This window comes from Pararge aegeria, chromosome 12 (genome assembly GCF_905163445.1).
Source record: "Pararge aegeria chromosome 12, ilParAegt1.1, whole genome shotgun sequence".
NCBI lineage: Eukaryota > Metazoa > Arthropoda > Insecta > Lepidoptera > Nymphalidae > Pararge > Pararge aegeria.
In genome coordinates, this window is record NC_053191.1 from 16,571,129 (window position 1) to 16,587,607 (window position 16,479).

Below are 16,479 nucleotides of genomic sequence, written 5' to 3' on the forward strand. Positions count from 1 at the left end.
CTCAAAGTATTGCTACATTTTTAACTTTTTTTTTTATGAAATGAAAAAAATTAAAATACAATAAAAATGAAAATTTGTGACCAGGCATACCTACCTATATAGGATTGTTTACACAACTCATTTAGTTTAGCTTAAAGATTTGTTTGCAACAGTATTAACATATTGACATTAATAAATTGCCAATTTATTACAATATAATTATATTCACCATTATAATTGATATGAAATTAGTTTTATTTCCCTAATAATCGTAGAAAGACTTATAATAGGTTTTTTTTTAGTATTTTTATTATATACTACTAAAAAAAACGCTTAATATTTTTTATACAGAGCATAACTCGCAGGTCAAGAAATTCAGCAGGCATGCAAAGAAACACGCTGGTGCCGACCTATGTCCATCAATCAAATTCAAATTCAAAATCAAAAATGTTTTATTCATGTAGACCTTATCACAGGCACTTATGAAGCGTTCATACATTTAACATGTTACACTAATGTTAGTGATGGTGATAACTGCATTCGTTAACTAAAAACCAAAGCTAGGAGGGTTCCAAACGCGCCCTGGTCTAAGAAGCGCCCACAACAAACTTAGCCAGTTTTTTTTTTGTTATCACCATCTCACAGTCTAGTTAATGTTGAGCTATGAAGTTAGAGCAATCCATACCCAAGCTTGTTTATCATACATGTAACCCTTAATATTATAATAGGATTTTTCTATAAGCTTACTTTTTATGTAAACTTTGAACTTATTCAGAGATCATCAAGGATTTCATTTGGTAATTTGTTATAAAAAGATATAAAATTACCCTTAAATAAATTACTAATTTTATGCAGCCTAGTAAACTGCACTATAAGTTTATTTTTACTTCTAATATTAATATTGTTACAATCCACTGTCACAATCTGAACAGTTACAATCGGAACAGTCACAATCTAAAGTGTTATGCCTTATGTGCCTGTAATTATACCAATAATCACGCTTTTCATACTGGAATACATAAATGATGCTTTGCGGCGGAAATAAGCATGGCCGCAGTAATTTCCCGGACAAGCTCTTTCACAAAAATATCTCCTACTAAGTACCTACTAAGTTTTTGTCTCAGATAATTGGTTGCACGCTAGACTCAATCTCGAACTGGGTCTTAGCCTTGCCATCTATCTATCTATCTATCTATATAAAAGAGAAAGTGTGTGGGTATGTTCCGTATAGGCTCCGAAACGGCTGGACCGATTTCAATGAAACTTTCAGGGAATCTCCAGATTGAACTGGCGAGTAATCCTGTAAAGTTTGGTGACGATCGGAGCACTCCTATTTGTGAACTGTCAAACTGTCAAATACAGCATTTATTTACTATGATGATATTCTATTGTTGGGTGTACATGGGTGTAGATAATGATCTTCACCCGCTCGAGAAGAGAATAGAAGAGAATGAATTCGGAGAGAAATAAATGATTTAATATATTATGAGACTTAAATTAAAAATTTAATGATGTAATTTTATTGTTTAAATAAAATAAAGCAAAATCTAGCTCGGCGAAGCGGGCTGGGTACGCTAGTAAGTTATAAAATGTTGTCCTTTTCACACTGTATTTTTTTTAGGTTACAGATACGATTGATGAATTTGTTAATAGCAGGGAACTGTAAGCAGGGCGGAGTGCATAATAATAATTGTCAAAAAAATACAACTAAATTGAACCTCCTCCTTTTTTGTCAGTCGGTTAAAAAAAGAGCAACTGTTGAGTTTTTGCCGTCACACGTAATGCTCCTCTGCAGCGGATTAGCACAACAACTCGCAGCAGACCGCGCTTAGCTCGTAAACAATTTTTGATTTTCCTTCGGGAACTACTTAAGGAATCGGGATAAAAGGTAGCCTATCTTTTTCATGTCAAAGGCTACATGCATGCTAAATTTCATCTAAATCCGTTCAGCCGTTGGCGTGATTGAGTAACAAACATCCAAACATCCACACTTTCAGATTTATAGTTAATTTATTAATGACAAGGTGATCTGGAAGCAGTGCGCAGCGCTCTCATATCCCGCAAGATAGAAAAATAATTCTAAATTATTGATGTTGGGAAAGATCAAGTCACTTCACTTCAAAAGTTCACATAAGTGAACTTCGTGAAATAAATTAATTTTGAATTTTATGAATTGAATCAAAAAGTAATAAATAAAGTCAATTAATAGGTCAGAATAAATCAATGTCTATTCAAAATCTAGACATCAATATTAATTAATTACGTAGGGATTCAAGGGAACTAATTATGCTAAATAGACAATATGTGTAATGTAAAATGAAATTGCGTATTCGCGTTATTGCGTTTATTAGTTACACTTGTCACGAACTCAAATGTGGTTATTTTTTTTATTGAATACGTGTGTTAACTTTTATTTTTGCAACATTTTATTATTTTGATAGTCATACTAGATTCCTAGCTCTTCGTATCACCTGAAGAATGAAATTATTTAAAGTTATCCTTAGTGGAAACGCCAATAATAGTTTTTTCCGAGATTTTGACGGGGTTATCCCTGATGAAAATTAAGCTTGCTATATTCCGTGATAAGTATTAGAATCTGTACGGTGTTATTTATAAATTTCTTAAATTTACACCAAACAGATCTTCGACAATGTACCCTCTACGCACGTTGCGCTCCGAAGCCGGAGATTCTTCAGGAGATGTAGACTTTACAATAAATAATTGTAAAGTGAAACATTTTTTGCGAGACACATACAGCAATTTATTTAAGTACAAATAGATCGATTTGTGTTCTTCTTAAAATCTACTAATATGCCAATAAAAACCTTGCAAAAACATAAACTAATTTCCATTCTGGCAATAATAATATAACGTATTAAATACTTACGATTTGTATTGTTGATTGCTTTTAGTCGAACCTACAATCGTTGAATGTCATTGAAGTTGAGATTTTTTTTCAGAAACTCATGTATTATTGCGGTTACAAAGACATTCTCGGCCACTTTTTCTCTTTCTTTAACTATTTCAGTTACGATTCACATTAATTTAGTTCAATCAATAAAAAAAAATCACTTGGCCCGAAAATGACGTTTCTAGAAAGCATAGACTTCGAAAATCTTCCAAGTATACCGGATTATTATAGAGGAAAAACCGTCTTTATGACTGGCGGAACAGGTAAGCACAATGTGAAAAACATTATTTTTGAAAACAAAACGTGTTTGTACTTATACACACACGTATGTACTTATGTACACGCGTTAGAAGTTATACTTCTTTGGCGTAACAAGATAAAAATCTTTTTGCCTTGTTCTACGTATGTAGAAAAGTAACACTAACAATAGAAAAAAAGGTATTGTTTCAATTATAGAAAGTCAACTGTCAAACCTTTTTAAAAAAACTAAAATGTGACGGTGTGTGCGCTCATCGTAAAAATTACTCTCACTATTTTTCTCTAACGCGCCAAAAGAAGTATAACTTCAAAAAAGCGTTGTGACGTGACGAAAAAACAATCAAAATTCATTATATTCATATTTGTTTATCTTTTCGTCGTAACTCTACCATCGGTTCGGAAGGCTTATTCTACAGAGGTATAAAACTTGCGGAAGTTCTGCTGAGTAAGGACTCAGCAGAAGTTCCGCAAGTTTTGTACCAAAGCCAAGTTTTAATGCCAAGATGTACAGCACAGCCCTTGCTGTGCTGTACATCTTGGCAGAGGACTTTCACAACATAACCTCCAAATTTCGTACACTCAAAAATTATCAACTTTTCTTTATTATTTGAGATGACAGCGGAAAATACTTTTTCTAAGAAACCTCGTCATTCTTGGCAGAAAATAAATATAATATTGTCACTTTGTTTTAAAATTCTATTTATTTAAAAGAATTTTCTTTCTAGTTGGTTATTTTGGTTCAGCCGTTCCAAAAGATTAAACAAACAGACAAAAATATGTTTTATGTTATTTCTTTATAACGTATATAAAACATGAACTTATGACAGTTATTAGAAAAACTCAGACAGACAATTAAATTTATTAATTTTCCTATTGGTTCAAATCACAGTACATACTCATCCTTTTGGATTTTTATTTTTTTTTCTAATTGGCCAAACAAACCCCACCATTCCACTTAGCAGTATAAAGAGGAAGTTACCTAACAAGCCTTTGTTCCAGAGATTAGATAAACCCATGAAAAACATTTATTTTTCCGAAGGCAGAAAACGTTGCCTTAGTGACAGTCTCCTGCCATAATAGTACTCAATCTAAAAAACGGTTGCTGCGTGAAGATGGCCAAGCTAACAAACACACTTTCGCTTTTTTTTTTTAAATTTAAATAGAGAACAGAATATTAATTTCTTTAATAGGGTTTGTCACGATAGCACAGGTCAAAGGTGTATTTCCGATGAGTTGCATTTGTTTTTATAAAAAAAATAGTTTATGTAATTAACATATATATGCGTATTGACATTGGTCGTTTCCGTATGGCATAACTAATATGTATCTACCACCTTGCACTTTGTTTTAAGGATGTTTTTAAGTTATTAATATAGTAGCTGAGGCCTGCGTGTTTGTCTGCGTTGATTTCGGGTTTTTATCAATCCTGCGGGAACCGTTAGTTTTTTTTTTATAATTATTAAAGTTTCCTTATTATCGGGAATTTATTATTATTAATTCCCGGAAGTACTCTCATCAGTAGTACATAACTTTTATGTATCATCAATAGTTGGCTCAGCGCACTCCAATGAGTGAATTTTATAGGCAAAATTTTGTTTTTTTTTATTATAGCCTATGTAAATAACATGTTAATTTGTTGTGAGTGGTAATAACGTGTTAATTTAGCTTTTTTTATTAAAGTATTATTAAAATCGGTCCTTTAGTTTCGTACCATATGGCGTACAAACAAACAAAATATATTTTTTTTATGATTTTAGTATAAGTATAAAAAAGAAAAAATATATGTAAAAAAATGCATCAAACAAATAAAAATATAAAACAAATATACTACAATCCCATCGACATCTAGCCCCAAAGTAAGCGTAGCTTGTATTATGGGTACTAAGATGACTGATGAATATTTTAATGAATAATATACATAAATACTTATAATATAAATATCAACACCCAGACACTGAAAAACAGTCATGTTCATCACACAAATATTTCCAGTTTTGGGAATCGAACCCACGGCCTTGGTTTCAGAAAGCAGGGTCGCTGCCCACCACGCCAATCGGCCGTCAAATGATTTATTATTTATTTATTTATACTCTTTATTTGCACACAAATAAAAATACAAAAGAAGAATAAAAGAAACCACAGACAGAAGAAGTATACAAAAGGCGGCCTTATCGCTTTGTAGCGATCTCTTCCAGGCAACCTTAGGATAGGGAAAACAAAAAGATAACATACCTACTGCAGGTTGTGCATAAAAAAAAAAAACATTCTAATAACTACATACTAATACTTAAACTAGATTTATTTAGATGATGATGATGATGATGACGTTTGTGAAGACAGTTATCACTTCCTCTGTGCTACTACTGCCCCTCTACTGCGATCACCAACCCGTGTACCTACCGTCTACCTACCGTGGTGATTAAATCCAAACTCTCCCTTGGTTGAGGCCTTTAGTCCAGCAGAGAACTTTTATATTGATCCCTTTTAAAGAAAACTTACATATCCATTTTTGTAATTCTTTTTTTTCAGGTTTTTTGGGGAAAGTTTTAATAGAAAAGCTTCTCTACTCGTGCCCAGATCTAGACAGAATATATTTGTTGCTCAGACCAAAAAAGGGAATGAATCCTGAACAGAGACTGTCTGCTATTTATGCTTCTAATGTAAGATTTCATGCACTCACTAGATAATTATAAATGTAAAAGTGTCAGTGTGTGCGTGTGTGTGCGTGTATGTGCGCGTGTGTTTGTTTGTGTTTGTAAATAATTACAGTAGATTTAATGCTAATACTTTGGATGTTTTAGTGTTTCGACCGTCTTCGCGAAGAGAGGCCAAATATCTTCGAGTCCAAAGTATTCTTCATAGCAGGAGACTGTGGCGAATTAAGGCTAGGTATTCCAATTCTGTTCAACTGAAAAACTGAAAGTTTTGTTATAAACTTAAATGGTGACATCTTAATATCATATTATCAATGGAAAAAATATTCTGTTCAGGTTTATCTGAGGAAGATAGAGCACTGTTAATAAATCGAACGCACATCATTTACCATGCTGCTGCTAGCGTGAGGTAAGTTTGTAAGTTGAGTATTTAATTATCTTTAAATATCTAACTTAAACAAATAACACTTAGGTTCAATTCCGTTTTAAAAAAAATAACAACAAAAAACAAAACGTACCACTACAAAGTACTCTTATTTATATTAGAAGATATTGTAAAACCTATCTAGTTTTAAGCATGTTTCAATGTGGATCAAGAGGTCCTGAACTCGATTCTCGAGGCGGGCAAACTATCGTGAGAAGGTGAGATATTCTGCACAACAATCCGTTGTAGCACCCTGCACAGCTAGTATAGGCAAACATTATATCCCCTGATTATATTCCCTGACAGGGGATACAATTATTGTGTAACAGGGAATAGGAGCAGTTTACCCCCTTTAATATTACAAGGGTATTATTTCCACATGTCCTGAAATGCTAGCAGAGTTGATAAAGCTGTTGGGGAACATAAAATTTTATCCTCTCTCTGAGAAAAATGTCTTCTTCCCTAGCCGTATTGGAGGAAGAAATTGAATTTGTTTAACCCCATGTTTCCAAGAGAACGTTAGCCATTGGTTACAATAAATAAAGCCCACCCACCAAGTATGCAATTTGGCAAAAGTTCTTAACCGCTAAAAAAAAATATTTGTTCTGTACCATTATTATGGAAGCCATAAGGCTTCCTTTTGTATTCTACTCCAGTCTTTGTGTTTCTCTCTATTCGTCATTTATTTTCCTAACTGTGTAGTGGTATACAAATAAAGAGTTTAAATAAAATTGAAAAAAATATTTCTGGCTAAATAGCAATATACCTTTGTACATGATTAAGAAAAATTTTTCCCGTAAAATCTCATCTTAAGAGTAAATTTACATCTTTACGTTCCAGATTTGATGATCCACTTAAAGCATCTGTGAAACTCAATCTCCGAGGCACCATTGAAATGATCGAATTAGCTAATCACGTGCAAAATTTAGAAGTAAGAAGTTTATATTATTAGATTTTAAAACTGTAATAATTTTTTAAGCGGTGAATGCCCATTTCAAACCCAAACACGCGCCTCTGACTTTTCAGTTATGTCCCAAGCTTATATATCAGTTGCTTTGCCGGTGAAGGATTACTGCGTGGAGAGTTCTCCATAAGGTTCTTAAAAGCGTGTGAAATCCAGTCTGCACGTCTCGACCAAGGCCTAAACCCTTCTAATTCCAAGAGGAGACCTCAATTGCAATTTCAATTTATTCAGGACAATACATAATGTTAAATTTATAATAGAATTATCATCATCATATCAACCCATTGCCGGCCTACTACCGGGCACAGGTCTCCTTCCACAATGAGAAGGGGTTAGGCCGTATTTCACCACCAAGAACATTATGGAAAACTCTCAGGTATGCAGGTGTCCTCACGATGTTTTCCTTCACTGTTGAAGCAAGTGTTATTTTAATTATTTAAAACACACATAAGAAAGTTAGAAGTGCGCGCTGGGATTCGATTTCGGCCCCCCGAAAGTGGGCCCCCCACTGGGCTTTCACCGCTTCTATAAAATATGTTTAATTATACAATGTAACGTACATTATTCCCTATGGGCTAAGCCATTTTTTTTAATCGCATCGCTTCGCATCGCATAATAGGGAAACCGATTTGATTGGGGTTGCTCAAAATCATAAATATCATTTACGAAATAAAAGAATTGCTCTGTGAGGTATTTTTTTAATATTCTATTAAATTAATTTTCATTTTCAGTGTTCCTAATATAATCTGGCAGATGGTTAAAAATTTTTAAAGACATTTGCTAGGGGAGTACTAATTTTGAATAGGCCTGTAGCTCTTTAGTGTACCAGTTGTTGATGATGATTAACCAACTTACATACATAAAGAGGAGGTTCTCAAATCGGTTGTATTTTTTTTTGTGTTTGATAGTTTTCTCAATTCGGTTGTTTTTAAATGTCACTTACTTTAAAGGAAGTGAGGAACCCTGAGAGTTCTCTATAATGTTCTCAAAGTCGTGTAATGTCCACCTTTCCGCACTTGGCCAGCGTGGTGGACTCCAGCCTAAGATCTTCTCAATCGTTGCCCCTAATGGGTCACTAATGATGAATGATGATGGTGAGATTACTGTGGATAATTTTTGTGTCACGGATTTAAAACGATTTCATTTTAGTGCTTTGTCCACGTATCAACATCGTACGCAAACACTAATCGCAATCTTATAGAGGAGGTCATGTACCCTGCCCATGATAATTGGAGAGAGTTGCTGAATATTTGCGAGGATATTGATGACCATACTTTGAACGTCTTGACGCCCAAGTAAGCTACTTCTTAAATCTAGATTAATACTATAAATTTGACGGCCGATTGGCGCAGTGGGCAATGACCCTGCTTTCTGAGTCCAAGACCGTGTTGAAAATTAAGCTTAATTTGCTATACTCCGAGAAAAGCAGGAGTTTCTGTGTGGTGTTATTTATAATTTCTTGTATCCTAAAGAATAGAAGAAATCATAAATAACACCACACTTTGCCTTATACTTCAAACAAAAAGGTCTTCAGCAATGTCTCTACGCACGTTTCGCTCCGAAACCGTAGCATCCTCTGGAGATGTTGACTTTACAATGAATAATTGTTAAGTACAAAATTGTGTTGCAATTCGCAATATAAATAACACCATACAGATTCTCCTGCTTTTCACGGAGTATAGGCAATTAAGCCTTATTTTTATAATATATCATGGATTTTCGCAAAGTAACGCCATATTCTATCCAATATCCAAGACCGTGGGTTTGATTCCCACAGCTGAAAAATGTTTGTGTGATGAACATTAATGTTCTTCGTGTCTGGATGTTTCTCTTTACATATCAGACGTATCTATGCACCAGAAAAGACCAGCAAACAAAGAGAATCTTAAGAGAATTATAAATTATTATAAATTTATATTAAGTTATTATAAATTTCCAAATTGCCCTTACGGAGGATTGAACTCTGGAACTCTCCTAAAAGACCACAACGCTCACTACTACGCCAGAGAGGTCATCAAAATATGTTTTCCTATGTAAATATAAAGCTAGCTAACTAGAACTTGTTTATTTATTTATCAGGCAACAAGGCATATAAAAAATACAATAATTACTATGCAAATTACTTGAAGTCCGACGGCGCAGTGGGCAGCGACCCTGCTCTCTGAGTCCATGGCCGTGAGTTCGATTCCCAAAACTAAAAAAAAAAATGTGTGATGAACATAAATCTTTTCCATTGTCTGGGTGTATATTTTATGTATTTTATTCATAAAAATATTTATCAGTCATCTTAGTACCCATAACGCAAGCTACGCTTATTTTGGGGCTTATTTGCAGATATATTGGCGGGATGCCTAATACATACGTATTCGTTAAACAGTTAGCAGAACATGTGGTTTATGAGCAGAAAGGAAAACTGCCTGTTGTAATCACGAGGCCATCAGTAGGTAAGTAAAATAATATTTTTTTTATTGTTTTATTAAGGGCCCACATTAAAACAAATCCAAATTACTAACAAAAATACAACTAAATACATAAAAATATAGTCAAATTGGTATGAAACAACATATTTTTTTACTTGCGAATTTTACTTGGGTACGTTTTTTTTAAGATTGTAAGTTTTATACAAATGTAAAAAAAACGCGCGGTTTTAATGCAGTGCGGGTTAGCTCTTATGCGTTAGATTATGGCTTAACTCCCTTTCTCCCGAAAAGGAGGTGATCTATGCCCAGTAGTGGGAAGAATGATGATGATGATAATCGACTAAATAGTACCTATTCATATTTTTAGTTGTAGCAAGCATCAGCGAGCCGGTACCTGGTTGGATGGGAAACTTTAATGGACCAATCGGCCTTATAATTGCGAGTTCAAAAGGTACAACTTTTCATTTATTTATTTTATTTATTTATTTTTAATTCAATTAGTACGGTTAAAACCAATTACACTAATTAAATACATAGCAGATTAAATTATACAGATTAAAATGAGAACAAAAAAGAAAATACAAAAATAAAAACAGAAACAAAAACATAATTATAACAACTCAATTAACTTAACAATAGTTTCACCTTCTAGTAATTATACTATCTTCTCAAAAAATCTAAAAATAGCTAAGCCAAAAACATGACGCTATTATTCTATTACATCTAGGTTAAGGTACGTGATACCTCACTCATCAATTAAATTAAAAAAAAAAAACCTTATAACACATAAAAACGATATAGAACAATGTATATACAGGCAGAGGAAATAAAGTATATTAAAATTAAAAAATAAAGTAAAATTAAGCAAATAGCTTTTTCTCTGAGCTTTTAAAAAAAACAATATATTCTATAACCATGGCCATTCCTTTGGGTTATTTTAATTTTCTTTTCAAACCACGTTTGTTTTGAGGCAAGCGGCGAGCTAAAGCATTGTTTAAATCGGTCCAGCCATGTTCTTGCGAAATACACGCAGGGCAATTTATTTTTATAATTCAAAGGAACAGTATAAGTTAAAAGATTGATAGATAGAAAGGATATTTTAAAATAAAATAAAAATAAAATATAAATAAAATAAAATATTATTTCAGGTCGGCGACCCATATACAAAATTTAACACAAAATAAATATAAGACAGATTTTAAAAATAAATAAATAAAGATCGTTATGCAATATTTTAAAACTTAAAACCGTTTTGTTCGTTACGTTTTTAATCTAAAAACTAGATAATAGTTTTTTTATACAATTACATATCTAACGATTATTTAATCTATGGTTAGTTTAAATAACGTGGTTTTAATTTTTTGTCCCTTTTTTTAGGTATTCTCCATACCGTATATGGCGATCCTAAAATCACTGCGGATTACATTCCTGTGGACGTGGCTATTAAAAGTTTCGTAGTTGCATCCTGGATCCGAGGAACAAAAAAGTAATAATTCAGTTTTTGGTAAAGTAAATTTCTACTTAAAGGCAAACTTGAGGCATCCGTTTGTTAACGAAAAGTAGGTAACTATTCCGATTTTTTTGCGATTTTACCAATGCCCTGCCTGAGTGTCTAAATAAAACACATCATAGCACTGGTATTGTTTATTGTGCGCACAAACACGACTGCCAATGGTGGCTAGAACGGGCGAACTCCCCGTGTGTCGTCGTGCAATACATTTTGTAGTAATCAGCAAAATGCACTGCACGCGCACATAATATGTGTCGCTACACGATAAATGTAAAATAAAAAAAAAACTGTTTGATCAGTTTTATATAAAAAATTTAAAGTGTCATTACATATTGCCTTAGTTACGTATTATATTTTAGTTTTATTACAATGCTTGCATACTATTAAATTCGTTCAGTGTTTAAGAGTCACAAATATGCGTATTCTAAAGATGACAGTTCACGTGAAGACTGTTATTCTGCTGACTCTGCTAGATATCACTACGTTATGTTAAAATTTAAAATGTAAATATTTGATGTTGGAAAGAGTAACTGCTGAGTTTCTTGCCGGCTTCTTACCGGTAGAATCTGCCTTCCGAACCGGTGGTAGAGTCAATACAAACAGACATACTTGACGTTTCAAAAGTGCTTATTCTTGTCTTGTCGGGCGTACTTCAAATAAATGAATTTTGTAATTTGTTTTTTTTTAAATTTTATGAAATTGGAAAAAAAACTAAAGTAAATAATCTGTTTATTTTTAATTTATTGTTTTACAATGTTTTTTTCTTTTATTGATCGTTTTAATTATTAATAAACATATATATTTTTCTTGACATTGATTCTATATTGTGATTATACTTAGATTTTTTACACTTATTTAATACTATAATTATACGCTCGGCTGTGGGTATACTGTTTCGAATGCTTTTTTAGGCTTTGTCAGCTGCCTTTGTATGGGTAAACAGTGGGCAATAAAATTCTATTCTATTCTAAAATTATTCTTATTGCTTAAAGCGCCTTTATTTTATTTGTCTTTGAATATTAGAAACTATATAAATATTGTTTATAGGTTGGAAAAAACAGATGACGTCCCAATCTACAACACTTGCAATGGTTCCATGGGGTTCCGCGTAACTAATGAAGAAATATTTTTGCTCGGCCACGATACTATTGCTTCTTACCCGTTGGATAATATGATTTGGAGTGTTGGCGGGACAATAACTAGTAACAAATCTATTCATTATATTAAGGTAAGTATTATTGAAGGCAAGCGGTGATAGCCCAGTGGGTGTCCTACCACTTCGAAGTTGTGTGCGGTTTTGTAAGCAATTTAAATATCACTTGCTTCAACTGTGAAGGGAAAAATCGTGAGGAAAGCTGCATGCCTGAGTTCTTCCAATTCGCAAGAGGCCAGCGTATGATTAACGGTGAAAGAAAACATCGCGAAGCAATCTGCAATTTAACCAAAACTGTATTTTTTATTAAGATAAAATAATTGAATACTCTTTATTCTGAAAATAATTGGTGATATTTTAATTGCGTCAATATCATTTTATAAAAATTAGTAGCGAACGTGCATCTTTGCACGCAGAAAATGCTTTAAAATTAAATTGATTCGAATGCCTGCTGCATTCTAATTTTGTAAAAAAAAAAGATTGTTGGTTTCAGATATTATTACTTCATGTACTACCGGCTTTATTCCTCGATACTCTTCTGTGGATATTTGGAAAGAAGACAATGTAAGCAATAATTATTGTTAATCATTACCATTGAGTTATATTAATACAGAGTTATAGCAGATCCAGCCCGTCCAGAGTAAGGTAAGGTGAAAACCAGCTTTCACTTCATATTGCCCCGTGTACGTGCTGGTAAGATAGGACCTAAGAGGTAGGGATATAATAAGTGAAGAAGACCTCGCAAACCTAACCATAGGAGATATTGTTAGGTTCGCAAAAGGGACACCAGTAAAACCATTGTCTCAAACATTGGGAATTGTGTGAAATGATCCTTAGGTACATAGGACACGTCACCCGTCTGGCAACGGCATGTGTCCCCTCATTAAATACAATAAAATATATTAATAGAGAAGGTACTTACACATCGCCATCTAGCCCCAAAGTAAGCGTAGCCTGTGTTATGGGTAGAACGATAACTGACGAATATATTTATGAATAATAAAATTACATAAATCCTTATAACATACAAATAAACACCCAGACACTGAAAACATTCAATGTTCATCACACAAAAATTTTCCAGTTGTGGGAATCGTACCCACAGCCTTGACTCAGATAGCAGGGTCGTTGCGCACTGCGCCAATCGGCCGTCTAAATGACAATGTGCCCCGTTCAGTTGCGCACGACGTACACCAACCCGTCAGGCCGACGTGGTGATTATGGGCAAACCCTCCCTTTGGGAGAGGCCTTTAGTCCAGCAGTGGTTATAGGCTATTGATTGATACAGCTGTAGAAGGTTAAATAATTAATAGAAGATTGTTTAACAAAGGGGTAAAGCAATGTCTTACGTTACGGACGCCGGGATAAATTTCAAGCTTCGACGGATATTAGAGCAACTCCCGAGCGTAGCGAAGGGTGTTGCTTCCAGAATCCTGAGTGTCGCGAGGGTTTTAAAACTAAAACGGAGGCAGCGCTAACCCTGAGTTGAATACTCTATTTTTCACACCTCCCGAGGCAATCAAAATAGTTTTGAAGGGATTTTTCTTACAAAATATTACTCTGTTGAGTGAAAGGGTCACCCAGTGGCGTGCATAGAGGGTATGCAGATGGTATAAAATGAGTTATATTAATCCAGTACGAGTTGAAAAAACTTAAGGGTAGGCTTTTTTACAATGCTTACCCGTAAGTTTTATATAACTCGTACTGGAGATTTTTATCATTTTATGTAATCTGCATACCCTCTATACACGCCACTGGACTCAGACACCATATTTAAATGAACAGATTTCATTCAGATACGCCGTGAGCGATGTTTCTTATTCAAATCATAAAAGCCCCTACGGACTCCAGTACAACATTACTTATCCGCGAAGCCTGTACGATGTATTAACGTACTTGACCTTTCAAGACTAGGCGATTAGACATTGTCGAGAGCGAGTGGTGTGAAAAATAATGCTAAGTAATAACTTATTTTAGGGTACTTAAAATCCAACGGCGTATCTACTCAGCGAACGTTGCTCTTCAGTTATTCCTCACAAAGGAATGGACATTCTCGAACAAAAATTACCTCTCGCTCCGTTCAAAGATAAAAGAAGTAGACAAGCAACATTTCTTCTATATCATGGAGAACATCGATATACGTGAATATTTTAAAGATGCTATAATTGGCGCAAGAAGATATTTGCTACACGAAAAGGATGAGAATTTGCCTAAAGCTAGAGTACATTATAAAAGGTACGTAACTCTTAAGGTACGGTCGCGTTAGTTTGACGCCATGGGTTTGACGCCACTTTGGTTTGCCCCTTGCTATACTGTAAATACTTAGTTGCTTTCTGTAGGCTCGATTCCCTCAAATGATAGTTGCCTGGAAGAAATCATTGTATCTTGTATCTATTATAGTATGTAAAAAAAATATTGACGATATTTTTTTCAATATATCAAATCTTCAATACATATTAATGGTTAATATTCAAATTATCTATATATATAAAAGGCAAAGGTGACTGACTGACTGACTGATCTATCAACGCACAGCTCTAATCATTTGACGGATCGGGCTAAAATTTTGCACACAGATAATTATAACAACGGAGACATTAATTAGAAAAACAAAAAATAGAAATTTTGAAAATTCCAACCCTAAGAAGGTTAAATGGGGGATGAAAGTTTGCATGAAATCCTTCATTTACCAATTTATTTTTGAAGTTACATCCATGAAAATTGGATTTTAGGTTTTTGATTAAAAATAAAGAAATACGTGTTACACAAATGTTAAAAATTCCAACTCCAAAGGCATCAAATAGGGGAGGAAATCATATTATAAAAGTCATCATCATATAAATGAAAGTTTCTGATTTTTTAAGTCATTTACGTTCATATTTTTCTATTAGCAGCAAGAGTTTTTATTAAACCTTTGTAGTTAAAATTTACCAAATCAAAGATTATAAATTATAAATAAATATACTACGACAACACACACATCGCCATCTAGCCCCAATGTAAGCGTAGCTTGTGTTTTGGGTACTAAGATAGCTGATGAATATTTTTACGAAACATAAATTCTTATAATATACAGATAAACACCCAGACACTGAAAACATACACAAACACAAACATTTTTTTCCAGTTGTGGGAATTGAACCTACGGCCTTGGACGCATAAAGCAGGGTCGCTGCCCACTAAGCCAACCAGCTGTCAAAAGATTCTACTTAACATGAGCAAAACCGCGGGCAAAATCTAGTTGACAATAATACTGTACCATTAGACAGTTAGTAATACAATATTAAATGTAATAGTTGGTTTTTTTCTATTTTATTTTTGTGTGCACCAATCAGAAATACTTATAAGGTGCATTTCTACGAATATGCACCTATGAAAATTTTACAACCAAGTATTTTATGTTCATCGAGCATAATTTGCTATCATTTTTATCAACTTCCTTGGCGTTGTGGTGAGAGCTGAGGTCTCATAAAAGAGGTACCGGGACCGAATATAGGCAATTTGGGAAGTTTTAATTTCACAATTCTCTCTGGTCTGGTCTGGTCCGATCAAGACGTGCTACAGTTACCAGACCAGACTAAATTCGGAAATCAAAAATTCTCAAATTTGCCCCTCCCCGTTATTGTGCCCGTGACCTCCCACCTACGAGTATGATGGCCCCACTTACTACTGTACCGTTTTTTAAAACTAAAATTCCGTATGTTTTGTTTCATTTCAGGGTCACGTTATTAGACAAAATTGTCAGAACTTTGTTCTACAGCTACATATTTTGGAAAGTAATTCACACAAATTTCGTACGTAATCTTTTCGTCAACGTATTATAATAACGTTTTATATAATTTTGATATGTATAACGGTAAATAAACTACAACCAAAAATTACATAACAGAGTAAAACTTTTAATTCGTTTTATTTACATTCATACATAACTTAAAGTTTGAATTGTAATTTAAAAAATAAATTTACAAGTTGAAGAAAATAAAAAGGAGATTTTCTTTCGAAGTAATAATTTACGAAACAAGTAATGACCCATCTGATGGTAAGTAATATGAAAGTGGAAAGACATAGCCTTATCATAGAGCAAAACTTTGCAGGGCATGCAAGAAACACTTACTGCAAAGTGCCGCCCTCGCCATTTGTCTCTATTAACCGAGGCGTAGTTGATAAGCCTATAATTACACAGGCAACTCTTCAGACCGGAACAGA

General features: G+C 33.8%; 1 protein-coding gene across 2 annotated transcripts; it reads left to right on the forward strand.

Moving 5' to 3' along the window:
* The first annotated feature begins 2,318 nt into the window (after nucleotides 1–2,318).
* Nucleotides 2,319–16,120, forward strand: LOC120627789 (fatty acyl-CoA reductase 1-like). Of its 2 annotated transcripts, XM_039895818.1 has the most exons (14): nucleotides 2,319–2,377; nucleotides 2,940–3,153; nucleotides 5,678–5,808; nucleotides 5,950–6,037; nucleotides 6,139–6,211; nucleotides 7,067–7,157; nucleotides 8,340–8,485; nucleotides 9,525–9,634; nucleotides 9,978–10,061; nucleotides 10,988–11,096; nucleotides 12,168–12,348; nucleotides 12,767–12,837; nucleotides 14,251–14,508; nucleotides 15,992–16,120. In XM_039895818.1, the coding sequence occupies exons 2-14, from the start codon at nucleotides 3,063–3,065 to the stop codon at nucleotides 16,095–16,097; spliced, it is 1,539 nt and encodes a 512-aa protein (XP_039751752.1). In that variant the 5' UTR covers nucleotides 2,319–2,377; nucleotides 2,940–3,062; the 3' UTR covers nucleotides 16,098–16,120. The 2 variants fall into 2 exon arrangements, with proteins under 2 accessions (XP_039751752.1, XP_039751753.1); XM_039895819.1 differs by lacking the exon at nucleotides 2,319–2,377 and having other exon boundaries at nucleotides 2,619–3,153.
* The last annotated feature ends 359 nt before the right edge of the window (nucleotides 16,121–16,479 follow it).

What these genes read in the sequence shown, in the direction of transcription:
- LOC120627789 (XM_039895818.1), top strand. Translation starts at nt 3,063, where the DNA reads ATGACGTTTCTAGAAAGCATAGACTTCGAAAATCTTCCAAGTATACCG. An exon ending in AATCTATTCATTATATTAAG is followed by an intron (nt 12,349 to 12,766) that starts GTAAGTATTATT and finishes TGTTGGTTTCAG; the next exon opens with ATATTATTACTTCATGTACT. An exon ending in GCTAGAGTACATTATAAAAG is followed by an intron (nt 14,509 to 15,991) that starts GTACGTAACTCT and finishes GTTTCATTTCAG; the next exon opens with GGTCACGTTATTAGACAAAA.